This window comes from Engystomops pustulosus, chromosome 7 (assembly GCF_040894005.1).
Source record: "Engystomops pustulosus chromosome 7, aEngPut4.maternal, whole genome shotgun sequence".
In the NCBI taxonomy this organism is placed as follows: domain Eukaryota; kingdom Metazoa; phylum Chordata; class Amphibia; order Anura; family Leptodactylidae; genus Engystomops; species Engystomops pustulosus.
The window spans coordinates 181,051,552-181,070,652 of NC_092417.1; the positions used below are offsets into that span (position 1 = coordinate 181,051,552).

Below are 19,101 nucleotides of genomic sequence, written 5' to 3' on the forward strand. Positions count from 1 at the left end.
CTAGGCTCAGCAGTTTGAGCACCGCCTGCTGTCGCTTAGCGACTGCAATGCTGCTGTGCCTAGAGCTACCGACTGATGGCGCCGTGCCCACGGATGGTAGTTCGGAGGAGGAGGTGGAGGAGGGGTGGGAGGAGGAGGAGGCATAGTAGGCCTGAAACACCTGGACCGAGGTAGGCCCCGCAATCCTCGGCGTCGGCAGTATATGAGCAGCCCCAGGGTCAGACTCGGTCCCAGCCTCCACCAAGTTAACCCAATGTGCCGTCAGCGATATATAGTGGCCCTGCCCGGCAGCACTCGTCCACGTGTCCGTGGTCAGGTGGACCTTGTCAGAAACGGCGTTGGTCAGGGCACGGATGATGTTGTCTGACACGTGCTGGTGCAGGGCTGGGACGGCACATCGGGAAAAGTAGTGGCGGCTGGGGACCGAATACCGAGGGGCGGCCGCCGCCATGAGGTTGCGAAAGGCCTCGGTCTCTACTAGCCTATAGGGCAGCATCTCCAGGCTAAGCAATCTGGAGATGTGCACATTAAGGGCTTGGGCGTGCGGGTGGGTTGCACTATATTTGCGTTTCCGCTCCAGCGTCTGGGGTATGGAGAGCTGAACGCTGGTGGATGCTGTGGAGGATCGTGGAGGCGACGATGGGGTTTTTGTGGCAGGGTCCTGGGCAGGGGGCTGACTAGCAGCTGACACAGGGGAAGGAGCAGTGGTGTGCACGGCCGGAGGTGAACGGGCTTGTTGCCACTGAGTGGGGTGCTTAGCATTCATATGCCTGCGCATACTGGTGGTAGTTAAGCTAGTAGTGGTGGAACCCCTGCTGAGCCTGGTTTGGCAAATGTTGCACACCACAGTCCGTCGGTCATCCGGTGTTTCCTTAAAGAACCTCCACACTTCTGAAGATCTAGCCCTCGCCGCAAGAGCCCTCACCACGGGAGCTTCACTAGTTGACAGTGGCGCTGATGCACCAGCTCTGGCCCTGCCTCTCCGTCTGGCCCCACCACTGCCTCTTCCAACCTGTTCAGGTCGAGGACTCTCCTCCGTCTCAGAAGCACTGTGTTCACCCGGCCTCTCAACCCAGCTTGGGTCTGTCACCTCATCATCCTCCGATCCCTCAGTCTGCTCCCCCCTCGGACTTCCTGCCCTGACAACAACTTCCCCACTGTCTGACAACCGTGTCTCCTCATCGTCGGACACCTCTTTACACACTTCCACTACGTCAAGAAGGTCATCATCACCCACAGACTGTGACTGGTGGAAAACCTGGGCATCGGAAAATTGCTCAGCAGCAACCGGACAAGTGGTTTGTGACTGTGGGAAGGGTCCAGAAAACAGTTCCTCAGAGTATGCCGGTTCAAATGGCAAATTTTCCTGGGAGGGGGCAGACTGGGGGGGAGGAGGCTGAGGTGCAGGAGCTGGAGGAGTGGGGATTTCGGTGACATGGGTGGACTGCGTGGAAGACTGACTGGTGGTGGACAAATTGCTCGAAGCATTGTCAGCAATCCACGACATCACCTGTTCGCACTGTTCTGGCCTCAACAGTGCTCTACCACGAGTCCCAGTAACTTCAGACATGAACCTAGGGAGTGTAGCTCTGCGGCGTTCCCCTGCTCCCTCATCAGCAGGTGGTGTCTCACCCCGCCCAGGACCACGGCCTCTGACCCCTGCAGTAGTTGGACGCCCACGTCCCCGCCCTCGTCCTCTACCCCTAGCCCTGGGGTTAAACATTTTTAAAATGAGAGTTATAACTTTTTTTTTTTTTTTACTTTTTTTTTTTTTTTTTGTGTGTTTTTTTGTGTTTTTTGTTTTTTTTTGTGTTTTTTGTTTTTTTTTGAGTTTTTAGAACCAAACAATCCTATCCTATTGCTATGGCTATTTTCTAGCCAAGTATCAAAGGAAGCACACTACTATGCCAGATGAGATGACACTGAGTTATTGCCTAATAGAAATCCAACCCCTACTGAATTTTGCCACTTCAGCCTTTGCTATGGATATGTGCGCCACTAAGCGCAGAACACAGCGGTCGCAAGTCTCACTACAAATTGCTCAGAATTGGCAAGTACATGCACTGCAGAAACTACAGCCACCAGCAGATCAACCAGAAATCAAATATATAGAACGCTACTGTAGGCTTCAAGAAGCTATTTGTATTCTCCTATGGCTATTTTCTAGCCAAGTATCAAAGGAAGCACACTACTATGCCAGATGAGATGACACTGAGTTATTGCCTAATAGAAATCCAACCCCTACTGAATTTTCCCACTTCAGCCTTTGCTATGGATATGTGCGCCACTAAGCGCAGAACACAGCGGTCGCAAGTCTCACTACAAATTGCTCAGAATTGGCAAGTACATGCACTGCAGAAACTACAGCCACCAGCAGATCAACCAGAAATCAAATATATAGAACGCTACTGTAGGCTTCAAGAAGCTATTTGTATTCTCCTATGGCTATTTTCTAGCCAAGTATCAAAGGAAGCACACTACTATGCCAGATGAGATGACACTGAGTTATTGCCTAATAGAAATCCAACCCCTACTGAATTTTCCCACTTCAGCCTTTGCTATGGATATGTGCGCCACTAAGCGCAGAACACAGCGGTCGCAAGTCTCACTACAAATTGCTCAGAATTGGCAAGTACATGCACTGCAGAAACTAAAGCCACCAGAAGATCAACCAGAAATCAAATATATAGAACGCTACTGTAGGCTTCAAGAAGCTGTTTGTATTCTCCTATGGCTATTTTCTAGCCAAGTATCAAAGGAAGCACACTACTATGCCAGATGAGATGACACTGAGTTATTGCCTAATAGAAATCCAACCCCTACTGAATTTTGCCACTTCAGCCTTTGCTATGGATATGTGCGCCACTAAGCGCAGAACACAGCGGTCGCAAGTCTCACTACAAATTGCTCAGAATTGGCAAGTACATGCACTGCAGAAACTAAAGCCACCAGCAGATCAACCAGAAATCAAATATATAGAACGCTACTGTAGGCTTCAAGAAGCTGTTTGTATTCTCCTATGGCTATTTTCTAGCCAAGTATCAAAGGAAGCACACTACTATGCCAGATGAGATGACACTGAGTTATTGCCTAATAGAAACCCAACCCCTACTGAATTTTCCCACTTCGGTCTTTGCTATGGATATGTGTGCCACTAAGAGCTAAACACAACGGTAGCAAGTCCCCCTGCTAATTCCTCACAAAATGGTAAAAGATGCAAATTAAAATAAAAAAAGTAGAACGTTATTGTAGCCCTAAGAAGGGCTGTTGGGTTCTTTGAGAATCACTCCTGCCTAACAGTAAGCTAATAGAACACCCTAACGCTTTCCCTGACCAGCAGCAGCTCTCTCCCTAGCGGCATCCAGAGACAGAATGATCCGAGCAGCGCGGCCAGCGGCTAGTCTATCCCAGGGTCACCTGATCTGGCCAGCCAACCACTGCTATCGACGTGTAAGGGTACCACGTCATGCTGGGTGGAGTGCAGAGTCTCCTGGCTTGTGATTGGCTCTGTTTCTGGCCGCCAAAAAGCAAAACGGCGGGAGCTGCCATTTTCTCGAGCGGGCAAAGTATTCGTCCGAGCAACGAGCAGTTTCGAGTACCCTAATGCTCGACCGAGCATCAAGCTCGGACGAGCATGTTCGCTCATCTCTAATGATGACGCTATATAAATAAAGATTATTATTATTATGGAGGCAGTGAACTAGTAGTAGATTAAAGGTGCTGCAACTATGTTAGTTGGATCTTGTGATGGAGCTGGCGCTCTGCAGCCAGGCGAGCTTTCGCCAATCCAAGCCCCTGTTTCTAGGCTACTCCCCAAACAGCACTTCTAAGAACCTTTTGTATAAGATCAAGTGTAGTAGCGTTCTTATAAGTTTAGGATATGCCGGGTGAGGGGAATGTAAACAGATGCGCAAGAAGCGCTGAAATAATATCCCTAAATGGTAAAAGTTTGCCAGTATATTTTGTGGATTACACAGCAGGGTGGCGACAAAGTTAACAACTTTGATGTGGAATGCCCTGTAATAGCTCTTGGGCGGTGTGCCTTTTATCGCCTAGGCTCAGCAGTTTCAGCACCGCCTGCTGTCGCTTAGCGACGGCACTGCTGCTGTGCCTAGAGCTACCGACTGATGGCGCCATGCCCACGGATGGTAATTCGGAGGAGGAGGAGGTGGAGGAGGGGTGGGAGGAGGTATAGTAGGCCTTTGAGACTTCGACCGAGGTAGGCCCCGCAATTCTCTGCGTCGCCAGTATATGAGCAGCCCCAGGGTCAGACTCGGTCCCAGCCTGCACCAAGTTAAGTGTAGTAGCGTTCTTATAAGTTTGGGATATGGCGGGTGAGGGGAATGTAAACAGATGCGCAAGAAGCGCATGATGCGCATGGAGCTGGCGCTCCGCTGCCAGGCGAGCTTTCGCCAATCCAAGCCCCTGTCTCTAGGCTACTCCCCAAACAGCACTTCTAAGAACCTTTTGTATAAGATCAAGTGTAGTAGCGTTCTTATAAGTTTAGGATATGCCGGGTGAGGGGAATGTAAACAGATGCGCAAGAAGCGCTGAAATAATATCCCTAAATGGTAAAAGTTTGCCAGTATATTTTGTGGATAACACAGCAGGGTGGCGACAAAGTTAACAACTTTGATGTGGAATCCATGAAAACAACCCAAATTTCTGCCTGACACACCTCGTTTGATAAAGGGACGATGTATGGAGGCAGCTATATGGACGACTTTTGGAGGTAGCAATGGAGACAACGTGTGGAGGCTGCTATGGAGACAATTTAATTTGGATAGTGCCTGTATGTGGCAGTCCCAAACATTTTTCAAACCAGAGGAGCAGGTAGGTGGCCCTCCAGTAAAATGGAATAGATTGAGTGCCTGTATGTGGCAGTCCCAAAAATGTTTCAAACCAGAGGAGAAGGTAGGTGGCCCTCCAGTAAAATGGAATAGATTGAGTGCCTGTATGTGGCAGTCCCAAAAATTCTTCAAACCAGAGGAGCAGGTAGGTGGCCCTCCAGTAAAATGGAATAGATTGAGTGCCTGTATGTGGCAGTCCCAAAAATTCTTCAAACCAGAGGAGCAGGTAGGTGGCCCTGCAGTAAAATGGAATAGATTGAGTGCCTGTATGTGGCAGTCCCAAAAATTCTTCAAACCAGAGGAGCAGGTAGGTGGCCCTCCAGTAAAATGGAATAGATTGAGTGCCTGTATGTGGCAGTCCCAAAAATTCTTCAAACCAGAGGAGCAGGTAGGTGGCCCTGCAGTAAAATGGAATAGATTGAGTGCCTGTATGTGGCAGTCCCAAAAATGTTTCAAACCAGAGGAGCAGGTAGGTGGCCCTCCAGTAAAATGGAATAGATTGAGTGCCTGTATGTGGCAGTCCCAAAAATTGTTCAAACCAGAGGAGCAGGTAGGTGGCCCTGCAGTAAAATGGAATAGATTGAGTGCCTGTATGTGGCAGTCCCAAAAATGTTTCAAACCAGAGGAGCAGGTAGGTGGCCCTCCAGTAAAATGGAATAGATTGAGTGCCTGTATGTGGCAGTCCCAAAAATTTTTTAAAACAGAGGACCGGGTAGGTGGCCCTCCAGAAAAATGGAATAGATTGAGTGCCTGTATGTGGCACTCACAAAAATTGTTTCAAACATAGGACCGGGTAGGTGGCCCTCCAGAAAAATTAAATGCATGAAGTACTATAGCAAGAGCCAGTGGGCCCTGTCAAAAAATAGCCATTTTCCTCTGCTTTACTGTACAAAGAGGAGGAGAAGGAGGAAAATGAGGAGGAGGAGGAGGAGTGGATCAATTATTCAGGTTGAGCTTCCTTCACCTGGTGGAGATTGGAAATTCTGAGAAATCCAGCCTTTATTCATTTTAATAAGCGTCAGCCTGTCAGCGCTGTCAGTCGACAGGCGTGTACGCTTATCGGTGATGATGCCACCAGCTGCACTGAAAACCCGCTCGGACAAGACGCTAGCGGCAGGGCAGGCAAGAACCTCCAAGGCGTACAGCGCCAGTTCGTGCCACATGTCCAGCTTTGAAACCCAGTAGTTGTAGGGAGCTGTGTGATCATTTAGGACGATGGTATGGTCAGCTACGTACTCCCTCACCATCTTTCTGTAAAGATCAGCCCTACTCTGCCGAGACTGGGGACAGGTGACAGTGTCTTGCTGGGGTGACATAAAGCTGGCAAAAGCCTTGTAAAGCGTACCCTTGCCAGTGCTGGACAAGCTGCCTGCTCGCCTACTCTCCCTCGCTACTTGTCCCGCAGAACTACGCACTCTGCCGCTAGCGCTGTCAGAAGGGAAATACTGTTTCAGCTTGTGCACCAGGGCCTGCTGGTATTCATGCATTCTCACACTCCTTTCCTCTGCAGGGATGAGAGTGGAAAGATTTTGCTTGTACCGTGGGTCCAGGAGAGTGAACACCCAGTAATCGGTGCTGGAATAAATTCTTTGAACGCGAGGGTCACGGGATAGGCAGCCTAGCATGAAATCTGCCATATGCGCCAGAGTACCAACGCGTAAGAATTCACTCCCCTCACTGGCCTGACTGTCCATTTCCTCCTCCTCCAACTCCTCCAACTCCTCTTCTTCTGCCCATACACGCTGAACAGTGAAGGACTCAACAATGGTCCCCTCTTGTGTCTCGCCAACATTCTCCTCCTCTTCCTCCTCATCCTCCTCCACCTCCACCTCCTCCGATATGCGCTGAGAAACAGACCTCAGGGTGCTTTGGCTATCAACAAGGGAATATTCTTCCCCCGTCTCTTGTGACGAGCGCAAAGCTTCCGACTTCATGCTGACCAGAGAGTTTTTCAACAGGCCAAGCAGCGGGATGGTGAGGCTGATGATGGCGGCATCGCCACTGACCATCTGTGTTGACTCCTCAAAGTTACTCAGCATCTGACAGATATCAGACATCCACGTCCACTCCTCATTGTAGACTTGAGGAAGCTGACTGACCTGACTACCAGTTCTGGTGGAAGTTGACATCTGGCAGTCTACAATCGCTCTGCGCTGCTGGTAAACTCTGGATAACATGGTCAGTGTTGAATTCCACCTCGTGGGCACGTCGCACAACAGTCGGTGAGCGGGCAGTTGGAGGCGGCGCTGCGCTGCCCTGAGAGTGGCAGCATCTGGGCTGGACTTCCTGAAATGCGCACAGATGCGGCGCACCTTCGTGAGCAAATCAGACAGATTGGGGTATGTCTTGAGGAAACGCTGCACTATCAGATTTAACACATGGGCCAGGCATGGCACATGTGTCAGTCTGCCGAGTTGCAGAGCCGCCACCAGGTTACGGCCGTTGTCACACACAACCATTCCCGGCTTGAGGTTCAGCGGTGCCAGCCACAGATCAGTCTGCGCCGTGATGCCCTGTAATAGCTCTTGGGCGGTGTGCCTTTTGTCGCCTAGGCTCAGCAGTTTGAGCACCGCCTGCTGTCGCTTAGCGACGGCACTGCTGCTGTGCCTAGAGCTACCGACTGATGGCGCCGTGCCCACGGATGGTAGTTCGGAGGAGGAGGTGGAGGAGGGGTGGGAGGAGGAGGAGGCATAGTAGGCCTGAAACACCTGGACCGAGGTAGGCCCCGCAATCCTCGGCGTCGGCAGTATATGAGCAGCCCCAGGGTCAGACTCGGTCCCAGCCTCCACCAAGTTAACCCAATGTGCCGTCAGCGATATATAGTGGCCCTGCCCGGCAGCACTCGTCCACGTGTCCGTGGTCAGGTGGACCTTGTCAGAAACGGCGTTGGTCAGGGCACGGATGATGTTGTCTGACACGTGCTGGTGCAGGGCTGGGACGGCACATCGGGAAAAGTAGTGGCGGCTGGGGACCGAATACCGAGGGGCGGCCGCCGCCATGAGGTTGCGAAAGGCCTCGGTCTCTACTAGCCTATAGGGCAGCATCTCCAGGCTAAGCAATCTGGAGATGTGCACATTAAGGGCTTGGGCGTGCGGGTGGGTTGCACTATATTTGCGTTTCCGCTCCAGCGTCTGGGGTATGGAGAGCTGAACGCTGGTGGATGCTGTGGAGGATCGTGGAGGCGACGATGGGGTTTTTGTGCCAGGGTCCTGGGCAGGGGGCTGACTAGCAGCTGACACAGGGGAAGGAGCAGTGGTGTGCACGGCCGGAGGTGAACGGGCTTGTTGCCACTGAGTGGGGTGCTTAGCATTCATATGCCTGCGCATACTGGTGGTAGTTAAGCTAGTAGTGGTGGAACCCCTGCTGAGCCTGGTTTGGCAAATGTTGCACACCACAGTCCGTCGGTCATCCGGTGTTTCCTTAAAGAACCTCCACACTTCTGAAGATCTAGCCCTCGCCGCAAGAGCCCTCACCACGGGAGCTTCACTAGTTGACAGTGGCGCTGATGCACCAGCTCTGGCCCTGCCTCTCCGTCTGGCCCCACCACTGCCTCTTCCAACCTGTTCAGGTCGAGGACTCTCCTCCGTCTCAGAAGCACTGTGTTCACCCGGCCTCTCAACCCAGCTTGGGTCTGTCACCTCATCATCCTCCGATTCCTCAGTCTGCTCCCCCCTCGGACTTCCTGCCCTGACAACAACTTCCCCACTGTCTGACAACCGTGTCTCCTCATCGTCTGACACCTCTTTACACACTTCCACTACGTCAAGAAGGTCATCATCACCCACAGACTGTGACTGGTGGAAAACCTGGGCATCGGAAAATTGCTCAGCAGCAACCGGACAAGTGGTTTGTGACTGTGGGAAGGGTCCAGAAAACAGTTCCTCAGAGTATGCCGGTTCAAATGGCAAATTTTCCTGGGAGGGGGCAGACTGGGGGGGAGGAGGCTGAGGTGCAGGAGCTGGAGGAGTGGGGATTTCGGTGACATGGGTGGACTGCGTGGAAGACTGACTGGTGGTGGACAAATTGCTCGAAGCATTGTCAGCAATCCACGACATCACCTGTTCGCACTGTTCTGGCCTCAACAGTGCTCTACCACGAGTCCCAGTAACTTCAGACATGAACCTAGGGAGTGTAGCTCTGCGGCGTTCCCCTGCTCCCTCATCAGCAGGTGGTGTCTCACCCCGCCCAGGACCACGGCCTCTGACCCCTGCAGTAGTTGGACGCCCACGTCCCCGCCCTCATCCTCTACCCCTAGCCCTCGGGTTAAACATTTTTAAAATGAGAGTTATAACTTTTTTTTTTTTTTTTACTTCTTTTTGTTTTTTTTTGTGTTTTTTTGTGTTTTTTTTTTTTTTTTGTGTTTTTTGTTTTTTTTTTGAGTTTTTAAAACCAAACAATCCTATCCTATTGCTATGGCTATTTTCTAGCCAAGTATCAAAGGAAGCACACTACTATGCCAGATGAGATGACACTGAGTTATTGCCTAATAGAAATCCAACCCCTACTGAATTTTCCCACTTCGGCCTTTGCTATGGATATGTGCGCCACTAAGCGCAGAACACAGCGGTCGCAAGTCTCACTACAAATTGCTCAGAATTGGCAAGTACATGCACTGCAGAAACTACAGCCACCAGCAGATCAACCAGAAATCAAATATATAGAACGCTACTGTAGGCTTCAAGAAGCTGTTTGTATTCTCCTATGGCTATTTTCTAGCCAAGTATCAAAGGAAGCACACTACTATGCCAGATGAGATGACACTGAGTTATTGCCTAATAGAAATCCAACCCCTACTGAATTTTGCCACTTCGGCCTTTGCTATGGATATGTGCGCCACTAAGCGCAGAACACAGCGGTCGCAAGTCTCACTACAAATTGCTCAGAATTGGCAAGTACATGCACTGCAGAAACTACAGCCACCAGCAGATCAACCAGAAATCAAATATATAGAACGCTACTGTAGGCTTCAAGAAGCTGTTTGTATTCTCCTATGGCTATTTTCTAGCCAAGTATCAAAGGAAGCACACTACTATGCCAGATGAGATGACACTGAGTTATTGCCTAATAGAAATCCAACCCCTACTGAATTTTCCCACTTCGGCCTTTGCTATGGATATGTGCGCCACTAAGCGCAGAACACAGCGGTCGCAAGTCTCACTACAAATTGCTCAGAATTGGCAAGTACATGCACTGCAGAAACTACAGCCACCAGCAGATCAACCAGAAATCAAATATATAGAACGCTACTGTAGGCTTCAAGAAGCTGTTTGTATTCTCCTATGGCTATTTTCTAGCCAAGTATCAAAGGAAGCACACTACTATGCCAGATGAGATGACACTGAGTTATTGCCTAATAGAAATCCAACCCCTACTGAATTTTCCCACTTCGGCCTTTGCTATGGATATGTGCGCCACTAAGCGCAGAACACAGCGGTCGCAAGTCTCACTACAAATTGCTCAGAATTGGCAAGTACATGCACTGCAGAAACTACAGCCACCAGCAGATCAACCAGAAATCAAATATATAGAACGCTACTGTAGGCTTCAAGAAGCTGTTTGTATTCTCCTATGGCTATTTTCTAGCCAAGTATCAAAGGAAGCACACTACTATGCCAGATGAGATGACACTGAGTTATTGCCTAATAGAAATCCAACCCCTACTGAATTTTGCCACTTCGGCCTTTGCTATGGATATGTGCACCACTAAGCGCAGAACACAGCGGTCGCAAGTCTCACTACAAATTGCTCAGAATTGGCAAGTACATGCACTGCAGAAACTACAGCCACCAGCAGATCAACCAGAAATCAAATATATAGAACGCTACTGTAGGCTTCAAGAAGCTGTTTGTATTCTCCTATGGCTATTTTCTAGCCAAGTATCAAAGGAAGCACACTACTATGCCAGATGAGATGACACTGAGTTATTGCCTAATAGAAATCCAACCCCTACTGAATTTTCCCACTTCGGCCTTTGCTATGGATATGTGCGCCACTAAGCGCAGAACACAGCGGTCGCAAGTCTCACTACAAATTGCTCAGAATTGGCAAGTACATGCACTGCAGAAACTACAGCCACCAGCAGATCAACCAGAAATCAAATATATAGAACGCTACTGTAGGCTTCAAGAAGCTGTTTGTATTCTCCTATGGCTATTTTCTAGCCAAGTATCAAAGGAAGCACACTACTATGCCAGATGAGATGACACTGAGTTATTGCCTAATAGAAATCCAACCCCTACTGAATTTTCCCACTTCGGTCTTTGCTATGGATATGTGTGCCACTAAGAGCTAAACACAACGGTAGCAAGTCCCCCTGCTAATTCCTCACAAAATGGTAATAGATGCAAATTAAAATAAAAAAAGTAGAACGTTATTGTAGCCCTAAGAAGGGCTGTTGGGTTCTTTGAGAATCACTCCTGCCTAACAGTAAGCTAATAGAACACCCTAACGCTTTCCCTGACCAGCAGCAGCTCTCTCCCTAGCGGCATCCAGAGACAGAATGATCCGAGCAGCGCGGCCAGCGGCTAGTCTATCCCAGGGTCACCTGATCTGGCCAGCCAACCACTGCTATCGACGTGTAAGGGTACCACGTCATGCTGGGTGGAGTGCAGAGTCTCCTGGCTTGTGATTGGCTCTGTTTCTGGCCGCCAAAAAGCAAAACGGCGGGAGCTGCCATTTTCTCGAGCGGGCGAAGTATTCGTCCGAGTAACGAGCAGTTTCGAGTACCCTAATGCTCGACCGAGCATCAAGCTCGGACGAGCATGTTCGCTCATCTCTAGTTATAATTAAAACAGGAATACGAAAAATTGTCAAATGATTTCATTAACACTTGCAGAGACGGAGTCATATCCTCCAAGAACATTTCCTGATCTCTCGCAATAAGAGGTTTACTGTCTTCTAGAAATTCTATAGAATTTGATGCTTGGGGTAAAATTCCAAATGGCTTTTAAAACTGTCACAGGTGTCCCCGTGACCTACATCTTGGGTCACTGGTACACCCATGCCTCGTTCCGTGCCTCGTTTAACCTCCTGCTTTGTTCCTGACGTTGATCCCGTGCTGCCGGTCCCTGACCATGATTCTGCCTCACAACTTTGTACCACCCCTTGGCCACCACTGCGGGCAAAGTCGCGTCTGTAAAAAGACCTGGTGATACCTTGCCACTGCAAGTCCATCCCACTTTTGGTGAAAACCAGGTGCCACTTATACTCCGCTCCCAGGTGTTGGCTTACACCATCACTCGCGGTGGTACAGAGGATCCATTACCTCAGATCCTGACAACAACCATTATGTGAGGTGGGACTCGACCCATAGAAGCTTAAGAAAAAGTGATGTTTGCTGGTTCCTTCACTGGTTTTGCACAATTAAAAAGTCATAATTTGTCTGACAACTCAATTGTAATCAATCGTGATTAGGAGTCTAAGTAGATTTTAATGAAAGAAGAATCCAATGAACATTGATCGATTCCACAATGATCACGTCATATTCTGTCCATGTCATATCTATCTATCTTTGAGTATGGGTGGTAGTTATTTATTTTAAGGCTACATTCATAGGATTACTTCCCATTCCTGAATTTTCTTTTGACTTAAAGATGATTATATTACTAGAATATCTGCGCCAGCATCGTCTTCTGTCCATGGAATGCAGCTTAGAAGGCATTAATTATTATCCATGTTCTTGTGTGTGTGAACTGTTCCTAAAGTTGCTGCTGAGTTACACTTATTGCACCACATCCAGTTCCTTGCAGTTTGGCTCTGTCCAGGAACTAGCCTTGATGGATAGACCTCTGCTCTACTCACTTCTACTCAACTCACCACCTATTTAGTCTTCATGCACAGTTAGCCTGGCAGTGGCTATATACGGTATGTATTCTCTGTTGTAGATTCTACATTTAGTAGCTAGCTTCAGTTCTAGATTCAGCTCTACATTCTTCTGTTATCTCTGATTATCTTTCGTATACTGACCATCCCTTTCACATCTTCGATGCCCTCTCTATTGTGACTTGGAATGCTCCAGATTCTTCTGTGTTATTTGTTTGTGAGTCTTGTTTTGTGTTTGCACTGTGCCTTAGGGAGGGACCGTCTTTGTGGTTGTCTTGTATCATCCTAGGACACGTGAGGGAAGTAGGCAGGTGACAGTTTTGGGGGGCTCAGTTAAGGACTTTTCAGGCTTAGAGCTTGTGGATCCTCTGAGCCACTGCGGAAGATAGCACAAGCCACTACCTGGGAAAGGAGTGTAAGTGGCACCCGGTTTTCACCAGACACACCGCAAAGCGGGTTGGACTTGCTGCGGCGTGGTACCACCAAGTCGTTCCACAGGTGTGACATTTCCGCAGGCAAGGCAATCTCGTAGTCGGGGACAGGCAGGAGGTCAGGATGGGCAGCACAGGATTGAAGTAAGAGTCATAGCAACAGGTCAGGGCAGGCGGCAAAGGAGCGAAGTCAGAAAGGGAACCAGGGTCACAACAGAAATTCTCAGAAACAGCGCAAGGCATCAAAACAGCTTTCTCAAAGGCTCAAGGCACAAAGATCCAGCAGGGTGTGATCGGAGAGGCAGCTTTAAATAGCCCTATGGGAAAATGGCCAGCGCCAATTAACGGTGCGTTGGCCCCTTAAATCTTCTGAGGCCAGGACTCAGGAGCTGGGACAAGTATGTGGCGCTGGCGCTGGGAGCGAGGGGCATGGATGAGCTCGTGACCCACGATATGGGTTGCGGGACCACCCCTGACAGTACCCCCCCCCAATTCAGCCTCCCCCTCTTCTTGGGCTGGAGGAATCTCTGCAGGAGATCATTGGCCAGGATATTTTCCACCGGCTCCCATGACCTCTGTTCCGGCCTGAACCCCTTCCAGTCGACCAAGAAGAACCGCTTCCCCTTACCGTCTTCATGTCAAGGATGTCCTTTACCTCATAGGTGTCAGTGGAGTCAGACACGGGTGGGAGGAGGTACTTGCCGGGAGAAGCGGTTTAGGATGACAGGCTTGAGAAGGGAGCCATGGAAGGGGTTCAGGATGCGCATGGTGGGAAAAAGGCGCAACTTGTAGGATACTGGATTGATACGAGTCAGGACCTCAAAGGGACCCAAGAATCTAGGACCAAGCTTGTACCCGGGTATCTTCAGCCGGATGTACCCGGAGGATAACCAGACCTTGTCCCCAGAAGAGAAGATGGGAGGAGGGCTGCGTCTCTTGTCGGCCTGGATTTTGGTGCAGGTGGACGCCAGAAGTAGGGATTGATAAGTCTGTTCCCAGAGGGAACTGAGGTCCTGCACAAATTCTTCCATCACAGGAACATCCGAGGGAACTGAAAGAGGAAGCAGTGGGTGTGGATTTCTTCCGTAGACAACAAAGAATGGGGCTGCACCAGCAGATTTCGAGTCCAGAGAGTTGTAGGAGAACTCTGGCCACGGCAATAAAGTGGACCAGTCGTCCTGATGGGCAGAAACAAAATGACGAAGGTAGCCCTGGTTAAGCCTCTCCACTTGTCCATTGGACTGAGGGTGGTAAACTGAAGAGAAAACCAACTTTACCTGCAGTTGGCTGCAGAGAGAACGCCTGAAGCGGGAAACAAACTGAACTCCACCCTCAGAGACGATGCGCAGCGGAAGACCATGTAGCCGGAAGATATGTTGGAAGGAGAGGCTGCCGAGATGTGGAGCAGACGATAGACCTGGAAGAGGGACAAAATGAGACATCTTCGAAAAGCGGTCTGTCACCACCCAGATGACGGTATTGCCCAAGGGGGATGGAAGGTCCGTGACAAAATTCATAGCCATGTTTGACCACGGGCGACTGGGTATTGGCAACGGAAGCAAGAGAACAACTGGCTTTAGACAAGAAGGCTTATTACGCGCACAGGAGGTGCAGGATCCCACAAAGTCCCGAAACTCTTTGACCGAGTCAGGCCACCAATAGTAGCTGGAAATGAGTTCCACGGAGCGTTGCACCCCAGGGTGCCCAGCCAGGCGTGAAGAATGTCCTCATAACAAAATCCTCTTCTGCAGAGCAGGTCGGACATACGTCTTGCCAGGGGTAAGCTGCCGAAGATCCACTGGAGCAGCAGCAACCAACTGTTCCAGAGAGATGATATGCTGAGGAACCGGCTCTTCTCCAACGACATCTGAGGCAGGGGGAAGGGCATCCACCTTGATATTCTTCACTGCAGGTCAGAAGTGGATCATCAGGTTGAAGCAGGAGAAGAATAGTGACCAACGGCCTTGCCTGGGATTAAGACTTTGAGCTGTCTGCAGGTACGAGAGGTTCTTATGATCTGTGTATACACAGACTGGATGGTGAGCTCCCTCCAAAAGATATTGCCATTCTTCCAGGGCAAGTTTGATAGCCAAAAGTTCTCTATTTCCAATAGAGTAGTTCTTCTCTGCGGGAGAAAAAGTTTTGGTAAAGAAGCCGCACGTGAGCGTTTGGCCCCTAGGCCCCTTCTGGGTGAGCAGAGCCCCTGCACCGACAGAAGATGTGTCCATCTCCAGGATAAAAGGCTTCTCCGTATTGAGTCTAGAGAGAACTGGAGCCATGGCAAAGGCGGACTTTAACTTTGCGAAGGCTTCTTCAGCTGCTGAGGGCCACAGGCATGGCTTAGCATTAGAGATAAGCGAGCACTAAAATGCTCGGGTGCTCGTTATTCGAGGCGAACTTTTCCCGATGCTCGAGTGCTCGTCTTGAATAACGAGCCCCATTGAAGTCAATGGGAGACTCGAGCATTTTTCAAGGGGACCAAGGCTCTGCACAGGGAATCTTGGCCAAACACCTGGAAACCTCAGAAAATGATGGAAACACCACGGAAATGGACAGAAAACAGCAGGGGCAGCATGCATGGATGCCTCTGAGGCTGCTTAATCGCACCATTATGCCAAAATTATGGGCAACAGCATGGCCATGACAGAGTGAGAGAATGAGGCTAGATAGCATCTAAAACATCCAATAATTGACCCTGACACTATAGGGGATGGCATGCAGAGGCAGCGGCAGCAGCGGCAGGCTAGAGAGTGGCATGACGACATACCCTAAATGGACTCAGGCTTCAAACCAATAGGTGGCAGAGAGGAACCAAAGGAGGTGAGCAAGAAGCGCTGAAATGATTTCCTCTGTGAACAAAATGTTGACGGTATATTTAGTCGATAACACAGCATGGTGGCGACATAGTGACCAAGTTCCATAAAGTATCTGGTGAAACACCCGAAAAATGAGCCTGACACAGCTCGTTTGATAAGGGGACGACATGTGGAGGCAGCCATGGAGACGACTTCCATGATTAAGAGCAACAGTATGGGGCATCCATATTGCGCTGCTATGATTGCAACTGCAGGTCTCCAGCATGGCGGCGACAGATGGGCCGAGTTCCACTATGTGTCTGGTGAAACACCCGAAAATTCTGCCTGACACAGCTCGTTTGATAAGGGGACGATGTATGGAGGCAGTGAAGTAGTAGTAGATTAAAGGTGCTGCAGTTAAAACTATGTTAGTTGGATCTTGGGATGGAGCTGGCGCTCCGCTGCCAGGCGAGCTTTCGCCTGTCCATGCCCCTGTCTCTCGGCTCCTCCCTAAACAGCACCTCTAAGAACCTTTTGTATAAGATCAAGTGTAGTAGCGTTCTTATAAGTTTGGGTTATGGCGGGTGAGGGAAATGTAAACAGATGCGCAAGAAGCGCTGAAATAATATCGGTAAATCATAAAAGTTTGCCAGTATATTTTGTGGATAACACAGCAGGGTGTCGACAAAGTTAACAAGTTTGATGTGGAAGCCATGAAAACAACCCAAATTTCTGCCTGACACAGCTCATTTGATAAGGGGACGATGTATGGAGGCAGTGAAGTAGTAGTAGATTAAAGGTGCTGCAGTTAAAACTATGTTAGTTGGATCTTGGGATGGAGCTGGCGCTCTGCTGCCAGGCGAGCTTTCGCCTGTCCATGCCCCTGTCTCTCGGCTCCTCCCCAAACAGCACCTCTAAGAACCTTTTGTATAAGATCAAGTGTAGTAGCGTTCTTATAAGTTTGGGATATGGCGGGTGAGGGGAATGTAAACAGATGCGCAAGAAGCGCTGAAATAATATCGGTAAATCATAAAAGTTTGCCAGTATATTTTGTGGATAACACAGCAGGGTGGCGACAAAGTTAACAAGTTTGATGTGGAAGCCATGAAAACAACCCAAATTTCTGCCTGACTCAGCTCGTTTGATAAGGGGACGATGTATGGAGGCAGCTATATGGATGACTTTTGGAGGCAGCTATGGAGATGACGTGTGGAGGTAGCAATGGAGACAACGTGTGGAGGCTGCTATGGAGACAATTTAATTTGGATAGTGCCTGTATGTGGCAGTCCAAAAAAGTTTTCAAACCAGAGGAGCAGGTAGGTGGCCCTCCAGAAAAATTAAATAGATTGAGTGCCTGTATGTGGCAGTCCAAAAAAGTTTTAAAACCAGAGGAGCAGGTAGGTGGCCCTCCAGAAAAATTGAATAGATTGAGTGCCTGTATGTGGCACTCCCAAAAATTGCTTAAAACAGAGGACCGGTTAGGTGGCCCTCCAGAAAAATTAAATGCATAGAGTACTATAGCTAGAGCCAGTGGGCCCTGTCAAAAAATAGCCAGTTTCCTCTGCTTTAGTGTACAAAGAGGAGGAGAAGGAGGAAAATGAGGAGGAGGAGTGCATAAATTATTCAGGTTGAGCTTCCTTCACCTGGTGGAGAATGGAAATTCTTAGAAATCCAGGCTTTATTCATCTTGATAAGCATCAGCCTGTCAGCGCTGTCAGTCGACAGGCGTGTACGCTTATCGGTAATGATGCCACCAGCTGCACTGAAAACCCCCTCGAACAACACGCTAGCGGCAGGGCAGGCAAGAACCTCCAAGGTGTACAGCGCCAGTTCGTGCCACGTGTCCAGCTTTGAAACCCAGTAGTTGTAGGGAGCTGTGTGATCATTTAGGACGATGGTATGGTCAGCTACGTACTCCCTCACCATCTTTCTGTAAAGATCAGCCCTACTCTGCCGAGACTGGGGACAGGTGACAGTGTCTTGCTGGGGTGACATAAAACTGGCAAAGGCCTTGTAAAGCATACCCCTGCCAGTGCTGGACAAGCTGCCTGCTCGCCTACTCTCCCTCGCTACTGGTCCCGCAGAAGTACGCACTCTGCCGCTAGTGCTGTCAGAAGGGGAATACTGTTTCAGCTTGTGCACCAGGGCCTGCTGGTATTCATGCATTCTCACTCTCCTTTCCTCTACAGGGAAGAGAGTTGAAAGATTTTGCTTGTACCGTGGGTCCAGGAGAGTGAATACCCAGTAATCGGTGCTGGAATAAATTCTTTAAACCCGAAGGTCACGGGATATGCTGCCCATACACGCTGAACAGTGAAGGACTGAGCAATGGTCCCCTCTTGTGTCTCGCCAACATTCTCCTCCTCTTCCTCTGCATCCTCCTCCGCCTCCTCCGATATGCGCTGAGAAACAGACCTGAGGGTGCTTTGGCTATCAACAAGGGAATCTGCCGAGCGCAAAGCTTCCGACTTCATGCTGACCAGAGAGTTTTTCAACAGGCCAAGCAACAGGATGGTGAGGCTGATGATGGCGGCATCGCCACTGACCATCTGTGTTGACTCCTCAAAGTTACTCAGCACCTGACAGATATCAGACATCCACGTCCACTCCTCATTGTAGACTTGAGGAAGCTGACTGACCTGACTACCAGTTCTGGTGGAAGTTGACTTCTGGCAGTCTACAATCGCTCTGCGCTGCTGGTAAACTCTGAATAACATGATTAATGTTGAATTCCACCTCGTGGGCACGTCGCACAACAGTCGGTGAGCGGGCAGTTGGAGGCGGCGCTGCGCTGCCCTGAGAGTGGCAGCATCTGTGCTGGACTTCCTGAAATGCGCACAGATGCGGTGAACCTTCTTGAGCAAATCAGACAGATTGGGGTATGTCTTGAGTAACCGCTGAACTATCAGATTTAACACATGGGCCAGGCATGAGACATGTGTCAGTCTGCCGAGTTGCAGAGCCGCCACCAGGTTACGGCCGTTGTCACACACAACCATGCCTGGCTTCAGATCAGTCTGTGCCGTGATGCCCTGTAATAGCTCTTGGGCGGTGTGCCTTTTATCGCCTAGGCTCAGCAGTTTGAGCACCGCCTGCTGTCGCTTAGCGACGGCACTGCTGCTGTGCCTAGAGCTACCGACTGATGGCGCCATGCCCACGGATGGTAGTTCAGAGGAGGAGATGGAGGAGGGGTGGGAGGAGGAG

At 49.8% G+C, this 19,101-nt stretch overlaps 1 protein-coding gene across 1 annotated transcript in view; it reads right to left on the reverse strand.

Annotated features, from left to right (window-relative positions):
* The window catches only part of LOC140070291 (vomeronasal type-2 receptor 26-like), a 48,032-nt gene that overhangs the window by 23,604 nt on the left and 5,327 nt on the right, over positions 1-19,101 (reverse strand). Inside the window, exons 3-4 of the mRNA XM_072116644.1 lie at positions 15,312-15,422; positions 14,423-14,519 (exon numbers count right to left, since the gene is read on the reverse strand). Of these exons, the coding sequence (XP_071972745.1) occupies positions 14,423-14,519; positions 15,312-15,422 (208 nt within the window). The remainder of the gene's footprint in view (positions 1-14,422; positions 14,520-15,311; positions 15,423-19,101) is intronic.